Source organism: Dipodomys ordii, unplaced genomic scaffold (genome assembly GCF_000151885.1).
Source record: "Dipodomys ordii isolate 6190 unplaced genomic scaffold, Dord_2.0 Scaffold188, whole genome shotgun sequence".
NCBI classification, from domain to species: Eukaryota; Metazoa; Chordata; class Mammalia; order Rodentia; family Heteromyidae; genus Dipodomys; species Dipodomys ordii.
Window position 1 is genome coordinate 2377390 of NW_012267404.1, and position 27903 is coordinate 2405292.

General features: G+C 40.5%; 1 protein-coding gene across 2 annotated transcripts in view; it reads left to right on the forward strand.

Annotated features, from left to right (window-relative positions):
- Positions 1–27903, forward strand: part of Plce1 (phospholipase C, epsilon 1) — a 241247-nt gene that overhangs the window by 83051 nt on the left and 130293 nt on the right. For both annotated transcript variants that reach the window (XM_013034379.1, XM_013034380.1), the window contains exon 2: positions 11029–11317. In XM_013034379.1, the coding sequence (XP_012889833.1) occupies positions 11029–11317 (289 nt within the window). The remainder of the gene's footprint in view (positions 1–11028; positions 11318–27903) is intronic.

The following is a 27903-nucleotide window of genomic DNA, read 5'->3' on the forward strand; positions in this document are numbered from 1 at the left end:
GGGTTTCTGTTTTTCAATTGATTGTTGAGGCTGCTAGAGGGAGGGGCAGCCTCTGGCTCTGGTTACCCAGTGAGGAAAGCCACTTCTATGGCTGGCGCCTGAGCTGGGTGACTTTTCCCTGGATGGAGCCTAGTCTGGCATGTCACTTGGCCGTTAAGTTCTTGTGACCTGCTAAATGACTCGTTTTATTCCAAGGCCTGAGTTGGAGCTGGGAGCTCCTCCGAGCTTTGTCGGTATCCAAGATGGAGATCACCAGTGCTGGGGGGGGAGGGGTGGCCTTCCCTCCTCTGCTCCCTGAGAAGGAGTGAGGACGTCGGGCTTCTACTCACGCCGAGTCTTGGATCCTGGGTCGTCTCTGGTCTGCAAACTGCAGGATGAAGATGTCCGCTCCTTGTTGGTTCTTGCTGGTGTTGAGTAGAATCCGCTCGCCCGCTGCGTCTGGCTCCTTTGTCCTGGACTCTCTCTGTGAGCGCTCAGGTATGGCCGCGGCTGCGGTCTCTGCCAGGACCCTGCCGCTGCTGCTGCAGCGGCTGCTGGCAAGCGCTCAGATGTGTCTTTTTGCCTTGGCTTCCCTCTCTTGTCTAACTCTCTGTCCTGTGATGGCACACTTGGTGTGATTCTCTGGCTTAGGACTGTTCACTGGAACTCTAAAACTGCTTTCTATTCGAGAGCTTGTTCAGATTCCAGCTTCTCCTCTGCCATCTTCCCGGAACCACTCGAATTTTTTTTTTTTTTTTTGAGATAGATCTTTCAGCCCAAGCTGATCTCAAACTCATGGTCCTCTTGCATCATCTCCCCAAGTGCTGGGATTGCAGGCATTCCCTACACTCTGCTTTATATATATATATATATATATATATATATATATTACCTTAAACTTTTAAGTTTTGATCAACTTTAGGGTTGTATAGAGATTTTTTGGGATTTTCATGAGGTTCAGGGTCACCGTCTTTTTTATCTAATAGCTAAGAGAGAAAGTAAAAGCTTTTTCATATTCCTGACCCCTCAGAAGGTCACAAATGTTGTCTTTGACCTTCAGTCTCTCAGTATGATCCCATCCCTGAACACATGCACTGCACTAATGCACACACATAGCTGAGAGCCTCTGTAACAGGTCAGAAGTGTAACCTGTGGGAACAAGCAGTTTCTGACTCATCCTCATAAATTTGAGTGCATTTCTAATGCCATGATCTGTTTCTTTCTTGTAGTTTCCCAGTATTATAGAATCCTATTACCTTATCTTTCTCCCAGTGGTAGAAACGTTTCCTTGGAGATCCATCACTTTTCAGATCTGTAAAGTTCTCAGACTCAGCCTACCCTGTGGGATCTCTCTTGAAGTTGTTACATTGATAGGCTTTAGGTAACTTCGTTTCTTTTCCTTGTTTTTTTTTAATAATATAGAAACTTTCAAATTATATGAAATTCTTGAAGTAATCATCTTCATCTCATTGGTACCTCGACATCAGAAGCAATCTTGTTTAACTCACACCTTCTGTACTTAGCACAATACCTGTGGAAGGTGAGGAGGTCCTCACCTGTACAATTTACACCTGCACTGAAATGGTAGTTTGCTCAGAAAGTATCTGGGGAGCACAAAGTGTTCTAGACATAATTCTATCTATTTCTAAGGAAGAGCTCCATTTTATCTTCCCAGTCTAATTACTTGTTTGTTTGTGTGTTTGGGACACTGAAATTTGAACTCAGGCTCTTACACTTCCTAGGCTAGTGCTCTCCCATTTGGTTTATTTATTTTTCAAGTAGGTATTACATTTTGGTGTGTGGCTGGTCTTAAGTCATGATCCTACCCAAGGTCTCCTAGGTTCACAGGCACATGCCACCATACCCATGTATTTATTGAGATGAGTGTTACTAACTTTTCTCCTGGGTTAGTCTCAAGCTGTGATCTCCCTGATCTCTACCTTCCAAGTAGATGGGATCATAGGAATGACCTACCTAGCTCTGTCTAGACTCCTCATTCAGTATCAGCTTCAACCAGATGGAGTTCTTTTGCACATATATATTCCCTCTGCTTAGGATGTTTCTTATCTTTCTCATCCATTCTCAGATTTGCCTGGCCAGCTTTTATTGTCTTTATAATGTGTTTTAGGTATATCTTCATTATCTTTTTTATTGAGACAGGATCATAATGTGTAGTCCAAGATAGCCTCAAACTTGAAGTCTTTTCAGTGGATGAATGGGTAAAGAGAATATGGTGTAGTGGAATTTGATTGACATTCTGTCATCTTCAGCAAAATTAATGGAACTGGAAAATATTATCTTAAGTGAAACAAATCAGACAAATACTACATCTTCTTTCATATGTAGATGTGAAAGCCAATATGAAAATAAAAGTGGTTACCAGATGTTGTGAAGTGGGAAGGGAGAAAGGAGACTGGATGACAGTACCAAAATTCAGTTAGATAGCTATAATGAGACCTATCATTTCTATAGTACAGGAAGGTAATTAGAGTTTACAATTACCTAACAGGTATTTTTATAATAAGACAAGAATGCAGAGGCTCCAAACACAGTGATAAGGAGATGGAAAATTAATTATCCCAATTTTATTAGTATGCATTTATATATATATATATATTTGTATTGCATAAATATGTATATTTGTGTTGTTAAACTGAAATCTGAAGAATATATTTAAGGAAGTTAAAAAAAAACTTTTGCAATGCTCCTGCCTGTCTCTTGATTAAGATCAGGTATTAAAGTGTTATAGGATTAGGATTGTGTGCTTGACCCCTTCAGTGACTTTCTAAGATTGTCCTGTGTAAAGCATGGTGTGCTCATACATTAAAGAATCACATTCTGTACTAGAATTATTCATTATTGGTAACTTTCTTCAGGATAAATTAAAGCTTTTTTTTTTTTTTTGGTCAATCATGGGGCCTGAACTCTGGGCCTGGGCGCTGTCCCTCAGCTCTTCAGCTCAAGGCTAGCGCTCTACCGCTTGAGCGACAGCACCACTTCCAGCTTTTTCTGCTTATGTGGTACTGAGGAATCAAACCCCAGGGCCTCATGCATGCAAGGCAAGCACTCAGCCATGAGCCACCTTCCCAGCCCAATAATAGCTATTTTATTCAATACTTTGTCTCCAGCTCCTGGAATGCTTTTTGCTAAATAGTAGTCATTCAACGAATATTTGTTGAATGAATGAATGAATGAGCAGAGGCCCAAACAACCAAAAGACTTTCTCAGGCATAGGTTTCTTCTCTTTCAGGAATTCAAGTACAGCCAGACTTCATTCAGTTTGCTGTGGGTGCAAGTCTATGCTTCTCATAAGATTCACCTGGGTGAGCACCCCTGCTCAGGGCTGTCAGAGGCTGCCCTTCTCTGCCTTCAAAGCCCTAGGATTGTCCTATCAGCTGGAACTATACACCTATTCTGTACTCTCCCTCAACGCCTTCATACTGATAGATGAATGGACAAAGAAAATATAGTGTGAGGATATATAAATGTATATATATATATAAGTATTATTTAGCCATAAATGAGAATAAAATCCTGTCATTTGCATTAAGATGGATGGAACTGGAAGACAACATCATGTTAGATAAACTAGGCATAGAAAGATAAATAACACATTCTCTTTCATATGTGGAGAAAAGAGAATGAACTAGTAGTTATAGAGGCTAGGAAGAGTAGGTGTAGAAGTTACAGAAGGAGCTTGGATAACACTACTAAAATACATTTGAATAGGAGAAATAAGTTCTGCAGTACTAAAGCACAATAGTGTGACTTTAATTAGCAATAACTTACTATACATCAAGAATTTATAGTAGGTTTTATATACATATATTTTTGATGAAGAGAGGAACCCAAAGTCTCTAAGCACTTAAATAAAGAGATAGGAAGCTGATGTCCCTGGCTTGGTCATTATACATTATTTACATATGTCGAAAGCTTAATTTTACCCTACACATATGTGTGTTTATATTTTAACTTAAAAGAAAAGGGGAAAATAGATAGTACACCTAAAAAAAAGCTGGGGAGAAAACACCATTAATCCAGAAGCAATGGCCTGAGCAGAAGGGGTCTTCAGGACTATGAAACAGAGGCAGGCATGGCTGTTTCCAGCCAGGCTGAAGGAGGTAGGAAGAGAGTGGGACAAGGTGAGCAGGAATTGAGGCAGTAAGGGGGTGGGGCACAGGGAACAAACAGCCCACTACTGTAGGTTGACTTTGTCCCTTCCACCTGTTATAGACATGCAGCAGCCCAGAGCCAAGGATGGCAGAAACTTCCTTTCCCTCCCATGTATACAGCTTAGCAAGCACACTGCCACAGTGCTTCTGAGCTAGGGATGGCAGCTACACGGGGTTTCCCAAAGTTTGCTTTTGTCTTTGCAGGGGCTTTGTTCCCATGTGATTCATTAGCTGGCCCATTGCTCCTTAGAGATGCAAGGGAGCCTGGCAGTTGAAGCCATTCAGTTCCTTCCGTGGGCCTAACTGATGGCCTGACATTACAGGCCTAACAACATTATCCATTTGTCCTGATTTGATTTTTTCATTTCAAGAGGCTTCCTTGGCAGCCAGGTTTTTTCATTAAGACATGACATGATTCATCTGTATAGTAATTCCCATTAAGCTGGAGGGGATACAGGGACAAGAGAGAATAGTGGTAGGTTGAATTTAGTCAGAGTACATTGTGTGCATGAATGGAAATATCACAGGAACCTCCTCACTTTATACAGTTGATATACATTAACAGAAACAATTAATATCTCAGCTGAGTGCCTTTGCAGATATTAAGATAGAAGCCTCCTTTATAGAAAGCATGTTAAATTCACAGCCTCAAGGATTGTGTGTGTGTGTGTGAGTATGTGTGTGTGTAAATGCTCCTATTTTCAATGAGTGTTTGCTAGTTTTGCTCTATACTAAATTCTGAACTAGGTTCTTAGAAGAATGAAAGGATGAATAGGCCTTTAGTTCTGACATCTTTGGTTCCCATTCTAGAAGGGAGATAACCTGGGTGCTGATGGGATGGATCACCTGAGAGCTATAATCATAAGTGGGAGGTTCTCCTTCAAGTCCTTTGGAGTAGTCCTGAAATGTTTGCAGGAGTCAGAATCACAGGGAGAGCTGGCTCAACACAGATTTCTGGGTTCTAGTCCCAGAATTTTTGATTCAGTTGATCTAGGATTGGGCTCCCCAAATGAATTTCTAACCAGCTCAGGTGATACTACTATTACTGCTCGGGGCCCCTACTCTGAGGCTCATGACTGTAAGGCTCCAATTATTTTTCTATTGTCCCTTTCTCTACTGCCTGCAGTATCCTCTGTGCTGGGAATAAAGTGTTCCCACATGGCCCCTGCTCTGGTGGACACTCACTTCCTGTAATGGGACTAAGGAGAGATTTATGCATTGCACAGGACGTGTTACCATGCAATTTGGCATAGGGTATAGTTGGAGCCCTGGAAAAAATACGTGATTAGTTCTTGATAGAGTTCAGGAAAAGATACATGTAGGAGGCAAAACTTTGACGGAAAGGTACACTGTGGCTTGAATGAAGTTGTGTGGGAAGGCATCTGTAGCCGTGAAGCTCCCAGATTATAAATTGTCCTAGGACATCCTCACACACTCCTCCTTAAATGGTTCCTGAAGTAATAAAGGTTCAACTTATTTCCTCCAGGAGCTGGTGGCACAGCTCTAGTTAACTGGCCTGGTCCTAGCAAAGCTTTTATTTTTGGCTCTTTGGAGTTGTGTTTGGTCAGTGTCTTGTGCATGGTCTGAATACTCTCAGTAGAATGGAATTCTCCACACAGGCACTGGAATGGAATGTGGAATGAACAGCAGAGGAAACGCTGTCTGCTGCCAAAATCCGGCTCCCCATCCCTGCCACCGGGTCTCCAAACTGCCTCAGCTGCCACCCCTCTAACAGCCTCATTACTTTTGTTGATGCCTGGGAAGTTTGGTGGTTCTTAGATCATTGCCTTTTGATTACCCACATAGAAACCCATCAGAAAGCATCTTCAATCTTCTAAAGCACTGTTTCTATATTCTAGAAGTTAGAAGAGGGGTCTATGAGACCAGTTTAATGGGATTTGAAACCATAACACAAAGTGCCTATAACTCATGCCAGGAGGGAGGACCCTTCTTTGAGTCTATCTGTTAACTTAGGGTTTGCACAGTTAAAATAAATGTGATTGTCTTTCTGGCACAGAGCACTTAAAAATCCTCATTGTGAGAAGGATAAAAGTTACAGATGTATAATCACTACTGAGAAATGATAGCTGATTTTGAATAAAACTGACAAGAGAAAGGGGAACAAGAGAACCTAACAGTACTATATAGAATGGTAGTCAAAATAATGATCAAAATGAAGGTTTATTAATGCCTTCCTACCCTACTTTAAGAAGGCAAGGAAGTGAAGATCAGAGAATAGTAACCTGAAAAAAAAGCCATGCTGGCTGACCCTTCCTGTTAAATTCAAGAACATTGGGCAAGAGCTGTTGGAGATTTCCTAGTAGTTCAGCTTGATACTTAGATATAGGGTATAGAGTTGGAGAAGCCTGATGCTAAGTCCTAGCCATGTATACAAAAGTATCTTAGTTTTGATTATAGAAGGTCCTTTTCCTTGAGCTGTTCTGAGGCTTACATGAAATCATATCTCAGTGTTCAATTCCCAGTTCACTGTCAGCACTCTATAAATGTTATAGTGATTATATCATGGAATCAGTGGACTCCCTAAGTAACAAGCCTTTTTTTTATTGGAAGATCTTAGAAGATAAGCCACCAGCTCTACAACATCATAATTTCCTATAACTCTGATCTCAGAAAGAACTTTTAAAGCCTCGTATAAAATTGACTCCTCCTGACAGTACCTAGGTGTCAAGTGAAGACAAAGCCTCTTCTAATGGTATAGAGGAGAGAAATTTCTTCCTACATGGGTACTGTGAAAATGTGTCTGACTGTGTCATGCCTTTCAGAGTATTAAAGTCTCTAGCTTCGCATCCATCTTTTTAGCCTTGGTATCTTTGTTTTCTTTTGTTTAGTTTGAACTCCATATCCCATGCTGGTTTTTGCAAAGAAGCCCCCTATTTTGGGTCACAAGGAACTGTACATGTTGCTGTGCTTCCACAAGTGTTGTCTAACAGTTACTCACCTTTCCTCAAACAGCTTCATAATATTAAGGCCATTTTCTCAGACCACTCCAGAGCCATGTTATCCCATGTACCTGCTGTAATAAGAGGAATAGAATTCCATGCAGAGGATCCATTCACAGTCCCAGAGGAGCTCTGATTGCAGCATTGATCATACTGTATAAGTCTTACATCTCTAAAAATATAACAATGATCAATTGGAGAATCCCTGACTCTTCTTTTTTCAGTTTTAATAACTTAAGTAAGACATGTAGGATCTACATCCAAAATATATCTTGGCTATATATAATAATTACTATTATATATTATGTAAAATAAACTGGTAATAACCATTTTTTGCAGTTCTGGGGCTTGAGCCCAGGACCTCACATATATTAAGCAAATGGTCTACCATAGCCCAGTCGACAATTTCTTACTTTTAATTAATTTACTTGTCCATCTTCCCAATAAAATGAAGTTCTTCTTGCTCACTGTTGGATTCCCAGCAACTGGGCTTAGCATAGTGTATTAAGTGAATGAATGAACATATAGCTGTCTATCAAGCTTGGTTGCTACGTTGTGACATGTTGATTTTATCTAAAAAATATTGGCAGTGGTCTGTCTTCTTTTCAGCACCTTCTATTACCACATTAATCAAGTGGAACAATGTTTTTGTGGGGGTGGGGTTGCTTTGTAATTTAAAATCAAAAATCTCCATATAAAGGAAACATATTTGGTCATTCATTAGTCATAACATGACTATTTTCAAAAGTCATTTAGGGTTACCATGAAAGGAACTATCTTGAATAAAAAAAATAACAACAGCAGTGTAAAAACATCACTTTAATCCCTTGCCAAATAATGATGAGAACTTGAATCCCACTATTGAGCCATGGATGTGACCAGGTACATGCAATGGATAAAGTTAATTCACAGTTGAAGAAATACAGTTTTTAATCGTACTGTGTAATCTTACTGTGCAATCTTACTGTGTAAGGGTGCCCTCTCTATATTTCTCCATTCTTTTTCCATCTGCAAAATGAAATCATCCTCACAGAGTTAGTATGTGGGGTCAATGTTAGGGAATTAGAACGTTTATCATTGTGTCCAGTACATCACTAGCAACAGCATATTAGTCATTATAGTGCCTTTCCATAACATTACTTAGTCCATTAGTCTGTGAATTGGTTGGGTAGTCCTCTAGTCTGGAACAACTGATCTCTGCCTGGCCCTCTCATGCACTATGGTAGTGCATTGTAGGATCTAGGAGCTAGGATGATCCTATTGTGTATTTAGCTGCTGGCAGCCAAGAACCCTGGCCCACTTAGTATTCCTCAAACTGTAGTTGTTGCAAAGTCCCCAGAGCAGTAAGAGACAGCAAGGTCCAATGCACAAAATAGTTTTCAAGGCTTTACTTGGGTTACCATCACTAAATTTCCATTAGTTAAGCAAATAACAAAGCCAGCCAGAGGCTGGCTCAGGCCATCAGTTTTTGTCTTCCTCATGTTAAGCACTCACTGGTCCTCTTCTAGTGCATTATTACTATCCCCAAAGCTGGGAATGAAAGGGGAAGTACAGCACAAGTGAGAGGATGAGAGGGAGGACTTCAAGAGAATGGGGTTGTGTATTTCACAGCTTCCACAGAGGTCAAGGAAATGAGAATAAGAGAAGATTATTGTAAGTTATTCAGAACAATACTTTGTCTGTAGGAAAAGTGTGCTTTGAAAGATAAATCTTTGATCAAAGAACATGAAGGTTCCTCACTGAATTAAAATCAATTACATTTCTTTAACCCTTCTAATAATCCTTAGTATTCCATTATACATTATTAATCTCCAAAGCAGGGAGAGTTTCTGTGTTTTCAAGCTTCTGTGATCAAGGAGTCCTTAGGTCCTGCAATTCCCTGGTAGATCTACTTTTTTGAGGGAAAACATGTTGGAGCAGCTGGATGAGGGCTGAAGTATTTATTGGTAATCTATGAAGGTAAGATGTGGACGGTGGAAAGCATAAAGCAATGAACAAGGGCACAGCGGGCCTGTGGGACTGCTTGGCAAGCAAAGGACATAGGCAACTCATCAGTAACTGTCTCCATATTAGTCTTTGCAAAGTAAACCTTTTTTTTTTAAACCATCATTCATCTACTAAAAACAAACCAACAAAATGCAATAGGGGTTGCTCACCTCTGATGGATTGAAGCTCTTGGCTTTAATGGTCTAAGCTGTCCTTCATCATGCCTTCTGCCTTTCCTTCTTGCCCATTCATTCTCTCTACTCAGTGTCTTCTGTAAACACCCTGTACAACTTGCTATCTGTAAGATGTATTGTGCATTTCCTTGTCCTTTTGCTTAAGCTTCCATCCTGATTTGCACCTGTTATAGCCATGGCTGCCTTCCCAGGCTCACATCATCCCTTGCTTTCTCTATAAAGCTTTCCTTAGCCATCAAGCCTCGGGGGAGATCATTGTTCTTAAACCTCTAGACCATTAACTTCTGAAGGACTTAGAAGTGAGGATGATATCGTCTAGAAACATAAAAAGCTTGGTCATACCTCCGCAACCCTGAATTTCCATTTTTTTCTTCCTGTGTTTATACAACCTGAAGGTAAAGAAAATATGTGCTCTTCTGTAGACTTGTACTATAATAATGGGTGTCATTACTCAGGCATGTGTTGTCTTAGCTTATCCCACAAACATCCTTCAGAAGGAATTGTTATTAGCCCCATATTATAGGGGAGGAAACTGTCTCAGAACATTCAAGTTACTTGCTCACGTTTGTGATCAGTTTTCTAACTGATCAAGGCAGAGGCAGGTCTACAGCCCCACTTACCAGGCACCAAAGCCTAGGTTGTATCTCAGCATATCATCAGTGCACTGGCCACAAGAAATTTAACGGCATTAAACTAAAGCTTAGAATTCACACTCTGCCTCCTCACAGCAAGAATATGTCAGCAGCAGAGGAAAGCAGAGTAGAAATCTAGTTGTGGCTTGCAAAATTTGGATAGTATTGCAGTTCTGGGTATAGTGTAAGTAAGGACTATCAGCCTAACTCCTTCCTTCTAGCACTCATCCCCCAACAAAGCCTATTTCTTTTTCCTTGTTTCTTCCCCTCTATTGATTCAACAGCTTTCACTGTGGTTGTTTATTCTGCTTTCATATATGCTTTCAATCTATTACAAAGTTATTCACCCTCCACCTTCCTTCTCTGTGTATTTTGACACAATGCCTTTCACAGAGCAGAGTGTATATTAAGCATATTTAACAAGTAAAGTTGACTGGAGACATAGTTGTGAACCTGACCTAATAGTCCAATCTTCTTGAGATCATTCTTGACCCTAAAGAAAGAGGAACTCAGGAAAGTGACAGAGACAGGTCAGGAGAAGTGGGAAAGGAGCTGTCAACATTTTAGATGTGAGCAGCAACGGAGGAAGAAAAGAAAAGATTCAAAGACTGATCTTAGCTGATAGATTGAAAGATTATGCCCAAGACAGAAAGAGACATTCTCCTTCCCCATAAGTACTTCATTTTGAGCATGGAACAAAGATTCTCTAGGTACACTAGGCAAAAGCATTTTGGGAAATTCATTCTGGAGAGAACTAAAGTACAAGAGGGAAAGATTTGCCCTCGTCTCTCTGCAGAAGAGCTTTACTGTCCTGTGGAGGAGGAGAAATTTGAGCTGAATGTATTTTTGGTTGGTACAACTTTAAGTGCTCTGTTTGATAGCAGAGTTGTTTGAATGGCCTATTTCATAACTACACATAGCTTTCCCAAATAAATGGTGTCTGTAGAATGTTCAGGTTAATGCATGAGTCCAGGACTCAAGAGTGTTTGTGCTTAGAGCGACTGAACCTTCTTTCTTCATAAGTCATCTTGGCATTTTGTCAACAAGTTAATTTGCTTTCCTAAGAAACTAGATTAATACTTCCTGTGCTTTGTGCTATTCACAGATCTACAATGCAGTGAGAAGAAGAGAAGAAACAGAAGATATAGTTGGATCTCTTCTTCATTTCTTCACAAAATTGTCAGCCTCCAAGACAGTCCATGGAGCGATTCATGTTTGGCCATGTGTAAAGCAGTGTGTCCGAGACACCACATGTGAGTTCCGTGCCACCTCCCAAAGGACTTCCCTATCTCAGTACATCACTGGTTCACTCCTAGAAGCAACCACCTCTTTAGGAGCAAGAAGTTGCCTTCTTAGTACGTTTGGAGGATCCACTGGACGAATGATGCTGAAAGGTAATGTGTAAAATTTTACTTTTAACTTTATGTCTTTGCCTTCAGAGAATAATCTGAGGTAGCATAAAATGCATTACCTAATGAAAAATTGAGTCACATATCAGCAACTTTAAATAAAAATAGCTACTTGGGGATGACATAAAGTGGTAATCTCCTATTAAGTTCTTGTAAGATATAAACATTCCAAGTTATAAGTGTTATGACTTTGAAATTTCTCTTTTTACAAATTAAAATGCTATCTCTGATGTTTTGCCCAAAATGATACAGGCAGGTGGTTTCTCCTCCTGGTTGTCTCTGAGATAAATCAATTACTATAACAAGATGTTTTAGTAAGTGATCGGGGCCATGTGATTACTTTGAAAACCAGAAGTGGGTGGGAGCAGAGTGAAATCTCGCTTCATACGGTTCATACATAGTTCCTAGGAACCAGAAGAATCAAGGGTCTTCTTCTAAGTGAGTCCCATCTTAAAGGACAAGATAGGGAGGCCTAGAGATGAAAATTGAAAGCTGGTGGAAACGGGGGTCCCTCTACATCTGAATATCCCTGCTACTTCCCACGAGTAGCAGACAGGCAGGTCAAAAATGGCAGTGCACCAGAGACCTGGGAGACTCCTTCACTGTACAGCTGTCACAGATCCCTTGGCAGCCTTCCCTGGCAGGAAGCTACCAGCCAGACAGCGACCATGCAGAGTTGTGTTGTGTTCCAGTACATTTGGACTGCCAAGGGCTCTCTCAGACATCCGGCTGTTTGTATCAAGGAGGGTAGTTGTCCCTCCACAATGAGCCAGGGCTAGCAGGATTGTGACCCTCCTCCTTATCTTCAACCTCCTGTGTGACACACACACACACACACACAGAGACACATCCCTAAGGGAAGTACTACCACCTGCCTGTTTACTATGTTGGGTACCACAGTGGATAGACTTCTGGAATCACATTAATTTCTGTAGATTGGTTTGAAAATATGAATAAATAAAAACACACACCATGGGAACACAAGTCCAAGACACTATTGGGGAGAAACTGGGTTAGACATGTCTTTTACCCGTTCCATTTTAAGCCCCTGCTTGTTTGTGGAGGGAAGAAAGCCTAAGTCCAGCCCTCATAGTACTTATAGTCTATACATGGTAAGTGGTTTTCCTGTGCACAGGGTTCAAGTTTTCTCTAAACTCATGTGACCTCCAGACATACTCAGCTTTGTATTCTCCATCAGTGCAATTCCTAGGAAGTTAAGATGTGATAAGCAGGTAGAACTGGCATTACTTCTATGCATATCACTATATGCAGGACCTCCTCATGAGAGTTTACCAATCTGTACTTATCAGACACCCACTATGTGCCCAGGGCAGTGTAGGAATGATGGTGGAAAGCCTATTAAAATATTAAATCATTTTACCTGCCTTTACGGTGTTTATGAGGAGTCCAGATATGTATTCACCAAGTAATCAAAGAGTAACAGGAAATTGTGAAGTGTTAAATGCTATGTGGTAAATGTGGAAGTGGCTCTACATGTTCAAAGAGTGGGAGAGGAAGTTAATGTTCTGTATGATGAATGGCTAGGCCTGGAAAGTGAGACCTCAAATATACAATGAAGCCAATACAAGCTGCTTTCTTTCCTATTGAATTTGCTAAGAGAAGGAAGGCAGTCAGCCTCTAGTCTTCCACAGACCTATAGGGAGGAAAACAGGGCTGCTGATCAGTCTGTTGCCATGGTAGTACCTTGATCTTGATTGCTGTTTGCATTTTCCTGCTCAGAATAGAATCTCATAGGTCATCATTCCTAACCCAGAGACTTACTAGACCATCGGCCAATGTGATCTTTCACTTGGCATTTTACGGAAGACTTAGGAATTTCTGTCACTTTTCTGTTTTGCAGCTCCGTAATAGTTTCTGTAAGTAAGTCCTGTAGAATAATGCAATTAGTTGGTTGCCCTCTGGTCTGGACTTATTTTTGGTAGCCTCTGGCATGTTCTCCTGGAAGCTCTTTTCAGCATCAATTCAACTGTGTTGGGCAGTAAATTCAACAGTATTCCACTGTGTAAAATACACAGCAAAACTATGATGGATGTTCAACAGAGCCATTCTACATTGTGTGCATATTTCAGAACCTTGTGTTGCAAACAATACGTACATAAAGTTTTATCAATTAAAAATTAATTTAAAAGAAAATCCAGATGGGTCCTCAAGGTCACACATATTCTCAGGACCTGTAGGATCAGCTGGGACCACTTTTAGGTTTTCTGCCATAGTTTTTTGGATCGCAGGTGCATACCTCCATGTTTGGGTTCACTCTGTAGATTCAAGATCTCTTGGAATTTTCTGCCCAGGCTAGTGTGGCACCAGCCATTCTTAGCTTCCCATAGCTGGGATGACAAGATGACACCAATACATCCAGCTATGGGTTGAGGATGGGTCTTGAAAACTTTTCTTCCCAAACTGCAATTGAACTGTGATCCTTTCATTTTTCACCTCCCAAGTAGCAAAAATTATAGATGTGACCTACCAGTGCCTGGCCAAGAAGAGATAAATATATAGGTGGCCTTTTTTTCTGCCAAGGGCTATTTGGATATATACATATACATATATATATATATATAATCCATATATATATTATCCATTTTTGTAAATTGTAAAAAGTATTTTGTGGGCTATAAAAAGCCATCAATACAGGCAAATAGCTGCAGGCAGCCAATGAGAAAAATATATATCTGTCCTGTCATGTGCAAAGATAGAGGTGGAAAGGAAAGTGTCCCAGCAAAATGCAGTGTACCTGTGAATGAAAATAGCGAAATGAGAGGGAGGAGGTGACATTGTCCAAAAAGAAATGTATTTATTGCCTGACTTATGTAACTGTAACCCCTCTGTGTATCACCTTTACAATAAGCAAGAAAGAAAATAGTAAAATAAAACTCATCGAAAGCTTTTGAGTAATAGGGGTATTGTGGATGGGTATAGTGAAAGTAAGTTGATAGTCTCTAGGGTTTGGGTTCCTTTTTTTATAAAAGAATTAAAATTCAGGAAAGTGTTTAAAGTAGAAAAAGCAGATTTATGTGAAAATGAAAGAACAGAAACTAACTCTTTATGCATGGAAGGGACCCAGAACTGGAAAGCTGAAGTCTGTCTCTCCGCATTTGCTAGATATAGGGTCCTTGTCTCTTCTTCTTAGGGGTGTGCTCCTGGTCTAATTGATCAAGGGGTGGACATGGGTCGTATGGAGTTCATGATTGGTGTCCCTCCCACCATTTGAAGCACAGCATGGAAGTTTCCCTATGATTGGCACTTCCATCTCTGCTCGAGTATGGAAGGGGCTTTTGATTGGAGGACCACACACTTGGCCATGATTTTGAAGGGTGAATATATTTGGGGCCCAGATCCCAGAGGGCTGATGGGAACAGGTGAGTGTTTTTGCTGTATCACTTGTGCCAGGTTAGAACCAATCTCAGCTGTCATTTCCTGTTCCTGATTACCTAGCCAGGAACACCTAACTTCCCCTCAAATGAGGGTCAATCTGATTAAAATATTGTACATGTGTGTGAGAGATATCATACACATGTATTTTCTTTGAATAATTAACATACTAAAAAATAACATAACTAAAAAATAATAATAAATGACAGGAATGTAAAGCAGATCCTGTCTGGCATAGAGGTACTAGTGGAGGTAAGAGGGCAGATATGAATGGAATCAAAGTACTTTATGTTCATGTGTGAAGCTAGAACAATGAAGCTCCTTGAGACTTAGGGAGGGAGTGAAGGGGATATGATCAAGGTACATGGCTTGCACATATGGACATGCTAAAATGAGACTCGCTTGTACAATGAATTGATACTAATCAAAATATAAAATTAAAGGCCAGGCACCAGAGGCTCACACCTGTGATCCTAGCTACTCAGGAGGCTGAGATCTGAGGATTGCAGTTCAAAGCCAGCCTGGGCAGGAAAGTTCGTGAGACTCTTATCTCCAATAAACCACTAGAAAACCAGAAGTGGCGCTGTGGCTCAAGCGGTAGAGCACTTGTCTTGCGTTGAAGAGCACAGGGACAGCACCCAAGCCCAGAGTTCAAACCCCATGACTGACCAAAAAAAATATATATGTATATATATATTTTTTTTTTCTCTGGAGACTTTGAAAGAACTTTAGCCATTTCTGAGATTTTAGATGTTGGCATCCATATTTCTTTGTTATAACTGATTGTATTTGGAGACTCAAACCTATAAGAAGAGTCAGAAAATTATTCCAGTAAATTTTCCCCTTTAAAAAAAATAATGCTTACAAATGGAATGAAGAAGGGAAAAGGGAAACTTTACAAGGCTTAGAAAGTTTCCCAGAGAGAAAGGGAAAGAAGAGGGTCAGAAAAAATGACCTCTTTTTCATGGGAAAAAAATAATGTTTAGTTTGTTCAAAAATGAAATTGGGAAAGGTAGTGACAAAGGAGGAAAGTAAAAGACACATTCTGATGGTTTCACTTTCATGAAGCCCCTCACATAGTCAAAATCTTGGATACAAGACGTAGCTAGCAGTTTTGAGGATCCAGGATAAAAAGAGAAATGGGGAATTCGTGTTTGGTGGGTTCAAAGTTTCAGTTTAAGAAGAGGAAAGATTCCTGAAGATGAGTCATGACCCCTCTCACAACAGTGTGAATGTATTTAATACTAATGGACTGCTCTTAGAAATGTTAGGATAGCACATTTTATGTTGTGTATATTTTTCCTTTATTAAAAAGGGTAGAGGGAATTGCAAGGGAAAGAAGGGGTTGGGGAAATGGAGTGGAAGGTTAGATAGGATTTTAGTCCTGGTCCTTTGAGGTTAAGAAAGAATGAAGGAACTTGACTCCTGAAAATAACTGTGAACAAATGAGGATCATAGGAGCTTGCAGTAGGTGAAAATGGGAAAAGAATGTCCAGCAGTCTGCTGCATTTAATCATTATGCCCAGACCATGAGTTTGTAACTCCAGTCTTGGTTATCCAGAATGCTGTAGCCTTACAGCTCTACAAGGCTGAAGCAGAAACAGCCAACAATCAGCTCAAACACATTGGGAGTTCTGCCTTCAGGATCCCTGAAGATAGATTTAAGTTGAATAGAGAGACATTTTCTCATAGGCAACATTGCTTAGCCAGGGTACATTTAATTACAAGGGTATGCATGCCATCATAGAATGTAAAACTCAAAAGAGACTTCCAGTAGTTTGACACAGATAAGCTCTTTCTATAAGGCCATCAGTTGCTATTAATATGGAAGCAAAAAATGTACTTTTATAGAGATTTAATATTCTTTGAAAAATAAAGAAAATCTTGTTGTTAGTATAAAAATCTGTTAATTTTCACTGCAGTAAGTATACCCTATTTGTGTCTTTTTTTTGCGGGGGGGAGTCCGGTTGTGGGGCCTGAACTCTGGGTCTGGGCGCTGTCCCTCAGCTCTTCAGCTCAAGGCCAGCACTCTACCACTTGAGCCACAGTGCCACTAATGGCTTTTTTTTCTGTTTATGTGGTGCTGAGGAATCGAACTCAGGGCCTCATGCATGCAAGGCAAGCATTCTACCACTGAGCAACCTTCGCAGCCCCTATTTGTGTCTTTTCTAAGGTTATAACTTTGAATGTAAAAATAAGAAGTCATAGTAGGAACATACACACACTTGAAATATATGACTACTCATAAATAGCTTAGTTTATAACAGCTGCCTTAGTTGACTTCCTCATAATCAAAACAGTTACCTTTTGCATGCCTACTAGGCAGGGAAGAGATGTACATAGTTCTAATTCCAAGATTTCAGTTTATTTAAAGAAATGCCCCAGCTTATTGGTTTTGTCACCTTGATTTGTTTCTAAAAGTATCTTTAATACTGAGTGTGTTTTTCTACCAGATAATCAAATAAGAAATGTTCATTAGCTGGCCACTGTGGTCTTGTGCAGCATTACCTGTGGGAAGAATGTAAAATCTCACATTTGAAAATCTTCAGCTTGGTTTTCATTTCATTGAGAATGCCATGTTGGGTTCCTGGCCTAGCGAAGTAGCCTTCACCATCTAAAGAGCATCTGTAAAGAGCTGGACTACTGAGTTGAAGGTGGTATCAGTAGGTTTTGGAGTCTACAAGTTGGGTGCGCACTAGGGAAAAACCCTCTGCCTTGTGACTACAGGTGATCAGGTGGCACAGAGTATGACTTCACATCTCCTACAACCCCAAGTGACCAGAGGTGACCATGGCACTCCATGCCAAGGTATGAGTCATTCCGGTTTGACCTGGAGAGAATAGGTGTGTCCAGTTCTTTTATTTGGCCTGATTTTGGCCTCAGACACTAGTTTATGAAAAGAAAACATTTTGTTCTGTATGTATCTCAGTAAAAGTGTTGACACAGAAGTGAGGGAAATAAATCAGATAGTTAAGAGCGGGTTATATCCTAATCACTGAGTTCAGAAAGGTAACTGATAAGGATAGCAGTGCTAGACAGGTACTCAGGATTTCAAATAAAAATGTCAAAACTTGGCTACAGGTTCCAGAAGTTCATTTGCAAGATACTTATTTGAATTTGGTGCTCATATTGAATCTAGCAGAGATAACATTCCCTGGCTTCACCCAAACTTAATATCAAAAGTGAAAAGACAGTCCTGAAAGATAATTTCTCAGTGTTGCTAATTAAATGTTTCAGAAAAACAAGCTAACGTGAGAAATTATTGTTTATCTTGAGTGAGGGAGATTTAATTAGAGAAACTGTACTCTCCACCCCCTGGGAAGTCAGGTAATTCATCTGAATTGGAAGCTAAAGAGAGAAGTTTAGCATAGCGAAGTTAAAAAGATGGCCAATGGGAAAACAAAACTATATATAATGTATATATAGTATATGTTTTACATCATTATATGTTCTGTATTTTATATAATATAGATTAGTTTTGTAATACATGATCTTGCAACAATTGAGATGATAGAGTACATTTTTCTCTTTTTATTTTTTGCTGGCCCTGGGGCTTGAACTCAGAGCCTGGAAACTGTCCCTGAGCTTCTTTGCTCAACACTATCATTCTACCACTTGAGCTACAGTACTACTTCTGGCTTTTTCTGAGTAGTTTATTGGAAATAACAGTCTCACAGACATTCCTGCCTGGGCTGGCTTCAAACTGCGATTCTCAATTCTCGGTCTCCTGAGTAGCTGGGATTACAGGCAGAAAACACCAGCACCTGGATAAAGTAGAACTTTTGTTGTTGTTGTTGGCTATGGAGCTTGAACTCTGGGCCTGAACACTGTCCCTCAGCTCTTCAGCTCAAGGTTAGTGCTCTACCACTTGAGCCACTGTTCCACTTACAGTTTTCTGAGTGGTTTATTGGACATAAGAGTCTCATGGACTTTTCTGCCCGGGCTGGCTTTGAACCAAAATCCTCAGTAGCTAGGATTACAGGCGTGAGCCACTGTAGCCCTGCCTAGATTTTTTTTAAGGGAATGTACTCATGAATTAAGGGGTAAAAAGTGGAGCTGTATCTCAAGTGGTAGAGCACTTACCTTGAGCTGAAGAGCTAAGGGACAGCACCCAGGCCCAAAGGTCAAGCCCCAGGACTGAGAAAAAAGAAAAAAATTCTTCAAATAAGGGGTAAACAATTTTTAGAGTAAAGTAGGGGATAGGCTCAGAAACCTGTAATAGTGTTACCTCCAAGAAAAACCATCCACGTGTCTCCATCTTCTCATCTGTACTGTTGCAGTTCTAATTTCCATGTGCATACACTCTATTCATTCTTTTCAATAGAAGGCACTGGGAGCTAATGTGAAGATTCTGATGGACCCGGTCCTCTCATTTCCAATACTGATTATCAGCAACAATGAAAACTGTTTGGGCCTCACATATTGACTGTGGCTCTAAGTACCAACAACACATAGAAGTTATTTAGTGGCTGAAGGATGCCCCTTATAATTTCTTTAGGTTGATTTTCCTCAGTCCTGCTGCACCAGGCCATTAGTTCACTCATTTACTTAATATTTGTTGAATACCTATACAAAAGGGTGTGACAGTTAAACAGGATATGATCTTTACTTTTAAGGAATGTGCTGCTAGTAGAGGAGGTGGACAAATGAACATGCAGTTTTAGTATGCTATAAACGATGTGTCTAAGTAAGCAAAGGACATTGGAGCCCAGAGGAAGTCCCTGGAAAATCTTTTTTTTTTTTTTTTTTGCCAGTTGTGGGGGCTGAACTCTGGGCCTGGGCGCTGTCCCTCAGCTCTTCAGCTCAAGGCTTGAGCCACAGCACTACTTTCTGTTTATGTAGTGCTGAGGAATCGAACCCAAGGCCTCATGCCTGCAAGGCAAGTGCTCTACCACTGAGCCAACTTCCCAGCCCCCCCTGGAAAATCTTGATTGAAGTCTTAGTCATTAAAACCAGTTTGAGCCTGCAGAGATGTGTAGGTAAAAGTCTTCAACTGGGGGATATAACCAAACTCTGATCTTCTCTGCTGATGTTATTTCGGTTTGTCCAAAGTAAAAAAGACACTTAGCCCTCTCTCCTGATACTGGGAGTATTGTATAAAATCTATGATTGGTACAAAATTCAGCATTCAAGTTAAAGTTTGTGCATTTTTATGAAGATGAGTTACTCATTATAATAAAATTAAATGAGGTTTTTTCCAGTACTAAAACTACTCTTTTTAGTGTTTCTAGATTGTTTATTGTTTTAAAGGACTAAAGCTCATTTGAATGAGCTCTGAAAATTCTTGTTCATGGGAACATTCATAGAACATAATGGAGTATGCTTATAATCTGTTTATAATAACATGTGGGTCAGTAGCAAATATTTAAGAGTGAAAAAAAGAGATCTCAAGATACTCTGAGTCATTGTTTAAACTTCTGTTGGAATTGAGTTTTTAGGAAATAATGAAGAAACCAGTAGTAGAGTTAAAGTAGTAAAGCAGTTTTAAGGATATTTTGTAGTCAAGTGAGCTGAGTTGTAATGATTATATTTAATCATTTTCAGGAAAGTCTGAGATTTGTTAACTGGAAATAAATATCTGCTATTATATGTGTTTTTAATGTTGTATATCCTAACACCAAAGTTAAAAAATGTTTTCTATAATATTAAATCTATCGGTGAATGTGCAGACACCTGAACAAATGTGTCCTTCATCACTTTCAAGCTTTTCCCTGAATATATTGTGTCTTGTCTCATGTCTAACCTACAGCCACATTTTTAATGAATAAGAAAATACCTAAAAGTCCATTTTAAGCAAGTAGATGATCTGGGAATATGGAGGGGAAGGGAACTGCAAAATGTATCCTATACCTTGGGAATTCACACAGTATAGGCTGATGGACTATCAAGTCTAGAATCAAAATCCAGCCAGCAGAGACAAACCCAGTATTTGATCCCAAACCTATATGATTCCCAAACCTTTGCTTTAACTTCTAGGAGTCATTCCAGGTTTTATCCCACTCAGAGATACTGAGTTTTATGCCGTGTGTGTGTGTGTGTGTGTGTGTGTGTGTGTGTGTGTGTGTGTGTGTGTGTGTGTGTGTGTGTGTCCATTCACAGCTAAATTGTCAGAACACAGTCAAACAGGAGAAACAGCAGCTCCTATCAGCTAACGGACCAAATGAATTCCTTTCTGCAAAAGAAGCAATGCAGGGTATGTTTGAAAAGGGTGTAAAAAGGGCAAAAAGTGGATGAATGAATAAGAGAACACATTCACACAGCTCCAGGCTAACACACACTTCTTACCAAAACCAAGAAAGAACATTTGAAGCATCTTATTTGTCCTGTGAGTATCACCAACATCAAAAGTTATTTTATCAGCAGTGATCATTTTTAAGCCTTATTTATAAAAATCACTTGATGACTGATTCTGGCCCTGCCCAGTAAAGATGGCAGAAACAGATGAGGATTTACACCCTGGATCCACATTGGCCCCTGCTCAGTCAAAGACATTTTGAGGCCACAGACAATGAAGTGGACAGCATGGAATGGTTTTTGTCCTGTTTCTGGGGTTGCCCCAAGAGCCCTCAGGTTCTTGGTGCAGTTAGCAAGGGCTCCCTAGGGTCTCATCTTTATAAAGGAGGTCCACGTGTTGAAAGCTAGAAAAGAGAAAGAGGGAAAGGAATGGCCCCAATGTCTTCATTAGTCTTGCTTGCTTCTCTGAATACAGAGATGAGGCTGCCTTCACTCTGGAGAGGATCCTCTGTAGCTTTGGGGAAGGCCCTCTCTCCCATAGTTGTCACAAACCTGCACATTAAACAGGCCACTGATGGAGGAAAATCATTTGATTTACACACACTTATTAAATAATCTGCATTGGCAGAAATCAGGAGTAGAATAAACATTGTTTCTACCCACAGAGAACTTAAACCAAAATAAATGACAAACTGTAATGACAGCATATGTTACAAGGAAAATGTACATGATTACGTGAGACCTTCAAGGGGAGATTTGACCCATGTAGAGAAGGCTTCCCTGAAGAAAAGAATTTTGAGCTGAGAGCTAAAGGTCCAGTTTATAGTGACTAAGAGGAGAGAGACCGAAAGAGTATCAGGGTGGAAATGATCATGTGTGCAAAGATCCAGTGGCAGCAGGACATATTGGAGGTATTGGGTGTTCATTGGGTGCCAGGCACTGTAAGTAGGTGTTTTTTTGTGTTTTTTAAAAATAAATTTTTGACCTTAAATCTCACATTTTTACATTGATTAAATTGAGACACCAAGAAGCAAACCAGTTAGATATGCAGGCTCTTATGGTTCTGGGAGCAGAGGATGCTGTGGAAGGATCTTAAGCAGTAGTGATATGGTCAGGTTTATACTTTGAAGGACCATTGAGATCAAATAAACCATAGATGTACTCATTTGTATAGCCCCTTCCAATTCTTTTTTTTTTTTTCAGTCAGTCCTGGAGCTTGAACTCAGGGCCTGGATATTGTCCCTGGACTTTGTTGCTCAGAACTAATGCTCTATCACTTTGAGCCACAGCTCTACCACTTTGAGCCATAGCTTTCCTTCTGGTTTTCTGGTGGTTAACTGGAGATAAGAGTCTTATGGATTTTCCTACCTGGGCTGGCTTTGAACTGCCATCCTCAGATCTCAGCCTCCAGAGTAGCTAGGATTATAAAAGTAAGCCACCCACACCTGGCCAATCCAACTGTCTTTGTACCCCAAATCAAACTATTAACATTGGAAATTGTCATGGATACTGAGTCTGAAAATGAATCATTATTCGGAAATGAAAACTAAGATTGCCCTAGCTGGCGAGCTACATGTTTCTGGGACTGGCTGGTCACCTAGCTCTCTCTCCTTTCTGGGAATTGTGTTCTAAGAAGTTGTATATAGAAGAGAAGATTGCAGTGTGGACTAGAGTAAGGAATTATACCCATGGGGACTGTGAATGCCTCCCCCAATCTCATGCTAAACTTAATGAGTATTCTAGTTTATAGCAGTGTTTTCCTCACATCATAGAACAAAATTAATACCAGGGCCATGTATGTTTTTCTTTGTATGTATGTAAGTTTTGAAATTTGGAAACTTTTCATTAAGATGCGGAATTCTGACTTTTGGAAATCTTGGGCCACCATCTTCCTTTGGCTCCATGGGGGTTGGTTCTGACCCATAGATAAGACACAGCAGCTCCATATCCCATACACCTGGTCAATCTCATTCTTTTATCTGCCTGGCTCAGCAGGCATCCCTATTTGTGAGACTTTGATTGCATTCTGAGATTCTCACGTGCTGTGGAGTACTTCAGCTCAAGGATTTGGGAACCTGGCTTGGGAGTTGGGGCAATGGAAGAAGGAGCAGTAAGCAGTCTTGACACCAGCTTGTGGTGGGGTCTCCTTGGAGATAGAAGCAGGGAATGAAGGCTCATGAGAGAGAAGGGATGTGTGCAGACCCTGGAAAACAATAAGGACGTGTCCTAGTGGACCAAGTGAGAGGGAAGGTTCATTTGGTAGATGTGGCTACAAGTCAGGGAATAAGATGGAGGTTTAGACCTAAAGCATCAGAGAGAATCCTAAGAAGGCTGGATTTTAGGTCCCCAATGACCTATGAGACCTGAGAAGCTGGAGGTATCTTCTGTTGGAAACAGAGTGGCAGTCACAAACCAGAGTGATTATTCTTGCATTGGGAATCAGTGTGTTCAAAATAAAGGACCAGAGGCTAGTATGAGCCCTCTTAGTTTTCTTTGGCACAAGGGTAGTGGTTACAGAAAAAGGACCAACTTTAAAAAATACTCAACATCACCAGGAGAAAAACAGAATGTAATAAAAACTGCAGTTGGTTAAGAATGGAAGCATTTTTACTACAACATAGCACCATTGTAAAAAAAAAAAATCGCCACAGTTATGCCAAGGGGTAGATGCAGCTTAAGTTCTCCCCTGAGTCAGGGCATTTGAGTGCTCTTGGTGTAGTCAGCTCAGCCAGAGTGGCTGGGAGAAATACCTTCTTGGGGCTGACATAAAGCATAGATCTTGCCCAAATGTGGAAAACCTTTAGGGACACTAAAACCATTAGGGATCTGTAGCCCTGACATGAACCAAGCAGAATAAACAAACCCCTGCCCAGATTGGAACTCACAGTTATCCAAGGGGACGGCTGTAGCCCTCCAGAATCTTTGCGTGGGCTGATGTCTTGTTTTAGCCTTGTAGCTGGAGTCTGATGAGACTTTACATGTGGTTCACTTTGTCCTTTTTCAAAATATCTTAACATGTAAGTTGCCAGCCTACAAATGGCTTGTTCTCTGAACTGATAACATATACATTTTTTTCTATGAATGGGATGTTAAGATACAAGTTAGACCTTTTGGAAGCATGTTACAGATTCAGAAACTGGGTTGGAAAGACTCCAGAGAGCGTTCACATTTTCCACGGGCAGGATCTTGGTACATTCCCAACCTCCATTTCTATTTTCAATATGTTTGGTCACTCTTGACAGATTAATAGTTAACTTTTCTATATAGTACAACTCTGTCAGTCTCCACATAACAGTTAAATGGCATCATTTTCATACTATTTTTTAATCTCAGTTCTTAAAAAAATTGGGGCAGGCTGATTAAAGAACTGTGAATGTTTATTCCTTCAATAAGAAATCACTTTAGTGCCCACTGAATATCAGATGGTATGCTAGGCACTGTTTGGAGATTGGTGGGAACTTCATTAAGGAATGAGCCTTAATTTCCTCATAGTCTCTGAAAAAGTGGGGGTGGACATTGAAAAAGAAAAACAAGGCATAGAGTAACTAAGAATAGAGTCCCTGATGTTGACAAATTCAGAGCTTACAGGAACAGATTTTGAGCTATACCAAAGCTAGATTCAAGCCCTTACCTTCCCTCTGGTCTACCTATAGAAAGTCAGTATAATTGAGCTTGATAGAGAAAAGATTTTCATAGCATCTGTTACAGCCGTGTTCTAGCCAGGGGCTGAAATGGTAGAGGGGTAAATGCACCAGGCTGATGATATGATCCACAGCAAGACATGTGAACATGTCTGTGTATCACATTGCAATGTGATGCACAGGAAACACAGATTAGCAGCCAAGAATGTGAGACTTGGTGACAGACAGATGTACCGTATCACTGTGTGGCCTGGGGCAGGTTCCTTGATTCCTCTCCTTTTAAGTTTCGTCTATTTGCCTGCAAAATGGGCTAGTGCAGACACTTGTCTTATAGAATCATGATGGAACAAAAATTAATGAAATAATACATAGGAAGTCTTTTGAATAATGTTAAAAATTTGGAGATGATGCAAAGAAGACACTCAGAAATAGCAAGCACAGAGGTTTAGCAGCAGGGGCCCAGGGTGGGGAATAACAGGGTCAGGTTTGGCATGGGGAGGGAACATACAGGGAACATGCTGGGGTTCTGTGGTCTGGGAGTATTTGGAGATGGGTTGGGCTCTGGAACAAGGCAAACCTCAGGACAGCAGCTGTTCTGGTTCTTGCCTGTAGAGTATGTCTCTACCATCCATACTGAATTCCAAGGAATATCAGCAGTCAGCACCTCACCTGCCCTAAAACATCTCTCTGACTTCTCATCAAGTTCAACTAGATTTGGTCAGGCAGATAAATCTCTTTTCTCTCTCTGTAGCTCAGCCATTCACAAATGGGTAGTTTTTCAATGCAAAATGTTTCTTTTGAAAGAAAAAGAACGGATGGAAAGAAGAGAAGGTGGAAGGAAGAAGGAATGAAGGAAGGAGAATGGGGAAGGGAAGATGAAAGGGAATGCAAGGATAACCAATTGTTCTGAAACATATTCAGCAAGGCACAGACCAGTTACTACCTTATTTATTACTAGTGGTTTACAGGTCAGCCTTTCCAGTGGATTCTAGTTGTAGGACTTCCAATTCTCTTCCTTATTTCTGCCTGAATGTCTGAACTTGGAGAGGTTAATCTGGCTGTCTGAGAAAAGTCTGATGCCTTGGCTGACATGTCCCTTCCAGAACCTTTTGACCTCCCCATGGAGAGCTTCAGGTCTTTGATACCTTTGGCTCTATTTATTGTGCTCTACCTTGAGGTCTAATTCTTAGTCTAGAAAGTGATGTCAATAGCTTGTTATGGTCAGCTCACCCAGTGTATTGAGTCAGTCTTTGAACCCTACGGCCCTGATGTGAGCCAGTCAAGTTCACTGAAATTCTGCTTCCAAACCCAGATTCCAGTTTTTGATTTCTGAAAATGACAGGCACCTAGTCACTGCAACTATCAGCACCACCACCACCACAGTAAAAACAACAGCCATTTATTGAGTCTGATGCCACATGCTATACACTGTTCTAAGTGTTTCAGCAACACTACCATCAGGTGACTATAAGTGTGGTCCTGGATCCAAGACTCTCAGTCTCTTGTCTCACCTGAGATCACTTGAGTCAGAATCTGTCTTTTTTTTTTGGTAATAATAATAAAAAAAATCTCCCCCAAAATGTAAATCTGAGTCCTGGCTAGAGCATTTATTATTTGTACAACTATTGTCTTTCCTCCTCTGCCATCTTTTTGTCTTACTCAGTTTCTCAATCAAGTTTAAAATATTCCAAATTCCAAGCCAGGTGCTGGTGGCTCATTTCTGTAATCCTAGCTACTCCACAGGCTGAGATCTGAGGATTATAGATCAAAGCCAACCTGGGTAGCAAAGTCCATAAGACCATTAGCACCAATTAACCAGTAAGAAAGCTGAAAGTGGAGCTGTGACTCAGTGGTGGAATTCCAGCCTTGAGAGAAAAGGCTAAGGGACAACACCCAAAACACCAATGAAATGGGGGTTCTCTGTGAGGCCTTAGGTCATTCAGAGTGGCCAGAGGAGCATTCTGTTGATGACTGTCCTGTAGAGGGAGTAGTGTCTAATGGGATAGATCCCTTCAGGTGAAGGAATTACAGAGAAATTAGATAGGGTCCACCAGCTGTCAGAAAATATGATTTCCTTGTATTTTTATATTTATATGTAAGAGTAGACAAAAAGGAAATCACCCTGAAAGAAATAATAGACCAGAGAATACTTGGAATTTTAGTGCAATGAAGGAGCCTTATGTCTTCTGTACATTAATGACCTATTTCCTCCCTTTGCCAGCTCTTTTGCACTTAAAAACAAGTAAATATTAACACATGCCCAGGGTATGTGACCATCTTCTTGCAGTTTATGTGGAAACATGCTGACCTTCCATTAGTTGGCCTCCCACCATGCTAAGTGTTTTATGTATATCTTGTGTAATTCTCAAAACAATCTAATAGATTTATGATGCCCATTTCACAGATGAGAAAATTGAGACAGGTGTTAAGTTAATGTCTCTACAAATGTCAGTAATTTAAAGATACAAAGAAGAAGAATAGCTGGGAGCTATTAGGCCCCCTGAGCTATCTCTTCTGGTCTTAAACTTGACTGTTGTAGTTCACAACTCAAGGATATCGCCGTATAACCAATTTAGCAGATTTTTTTTAAACAGGTTGTTGGAGGCCCATGTGGTGATTCTACACCTTTCTGACCTTAAAGGTGTGCCAACAACACACATAGGGCATTTTCATTGTGAAGAATGTAGGAATCTTGGCTTCTACCGTCATCCTGGTGATACTTTATACTCCTTCTTGCTTGGAGTTCACAGGAAGTTGCCCTACTAGCCTCTGTTCTGAGAAGTTAAGTGTAGAATTAAGGAACTAGGGAGTAGTTAAGCAAGGTTTGAACTTGGGTCCATCCTACCTTAGAATCCATGCTCATGATTACTCCCCTTTATTTTCTATGAAACTGGGTAGGCTCCTTGCTATCTCCAATGGAAAAAAAGGTGTCTAGAACTCTCAGGCTTGCAGCCCTCATTTTCACAGTGAGCCCTGGAAACAGTCCAGTAATAGACACCAGTACTGGCAGCCTGAGCTGTCCACATCCAGTTGAAGGAGCCAACACCTTTTCTGTCGGAGCTGCTAAGGCAACAAAGAGAGAAGCCAACAGCTGTCTTTCCAGTTCCTATGATTATTTTATAGGAAATCAGACAGAAACTGACCTCAGGAAGGAAATGTGAGGTCTCTCCCAGACTTGTATAAACCATGTTTGTTTCCTTTACACATTTCACTAGGCTGACCTCCATCCTTTGCCTACCTCCCACTGCCATCATGGACAGCACTTTTGGGGCCAAATGATCTTTCTGATCTCCTAAACTTTGG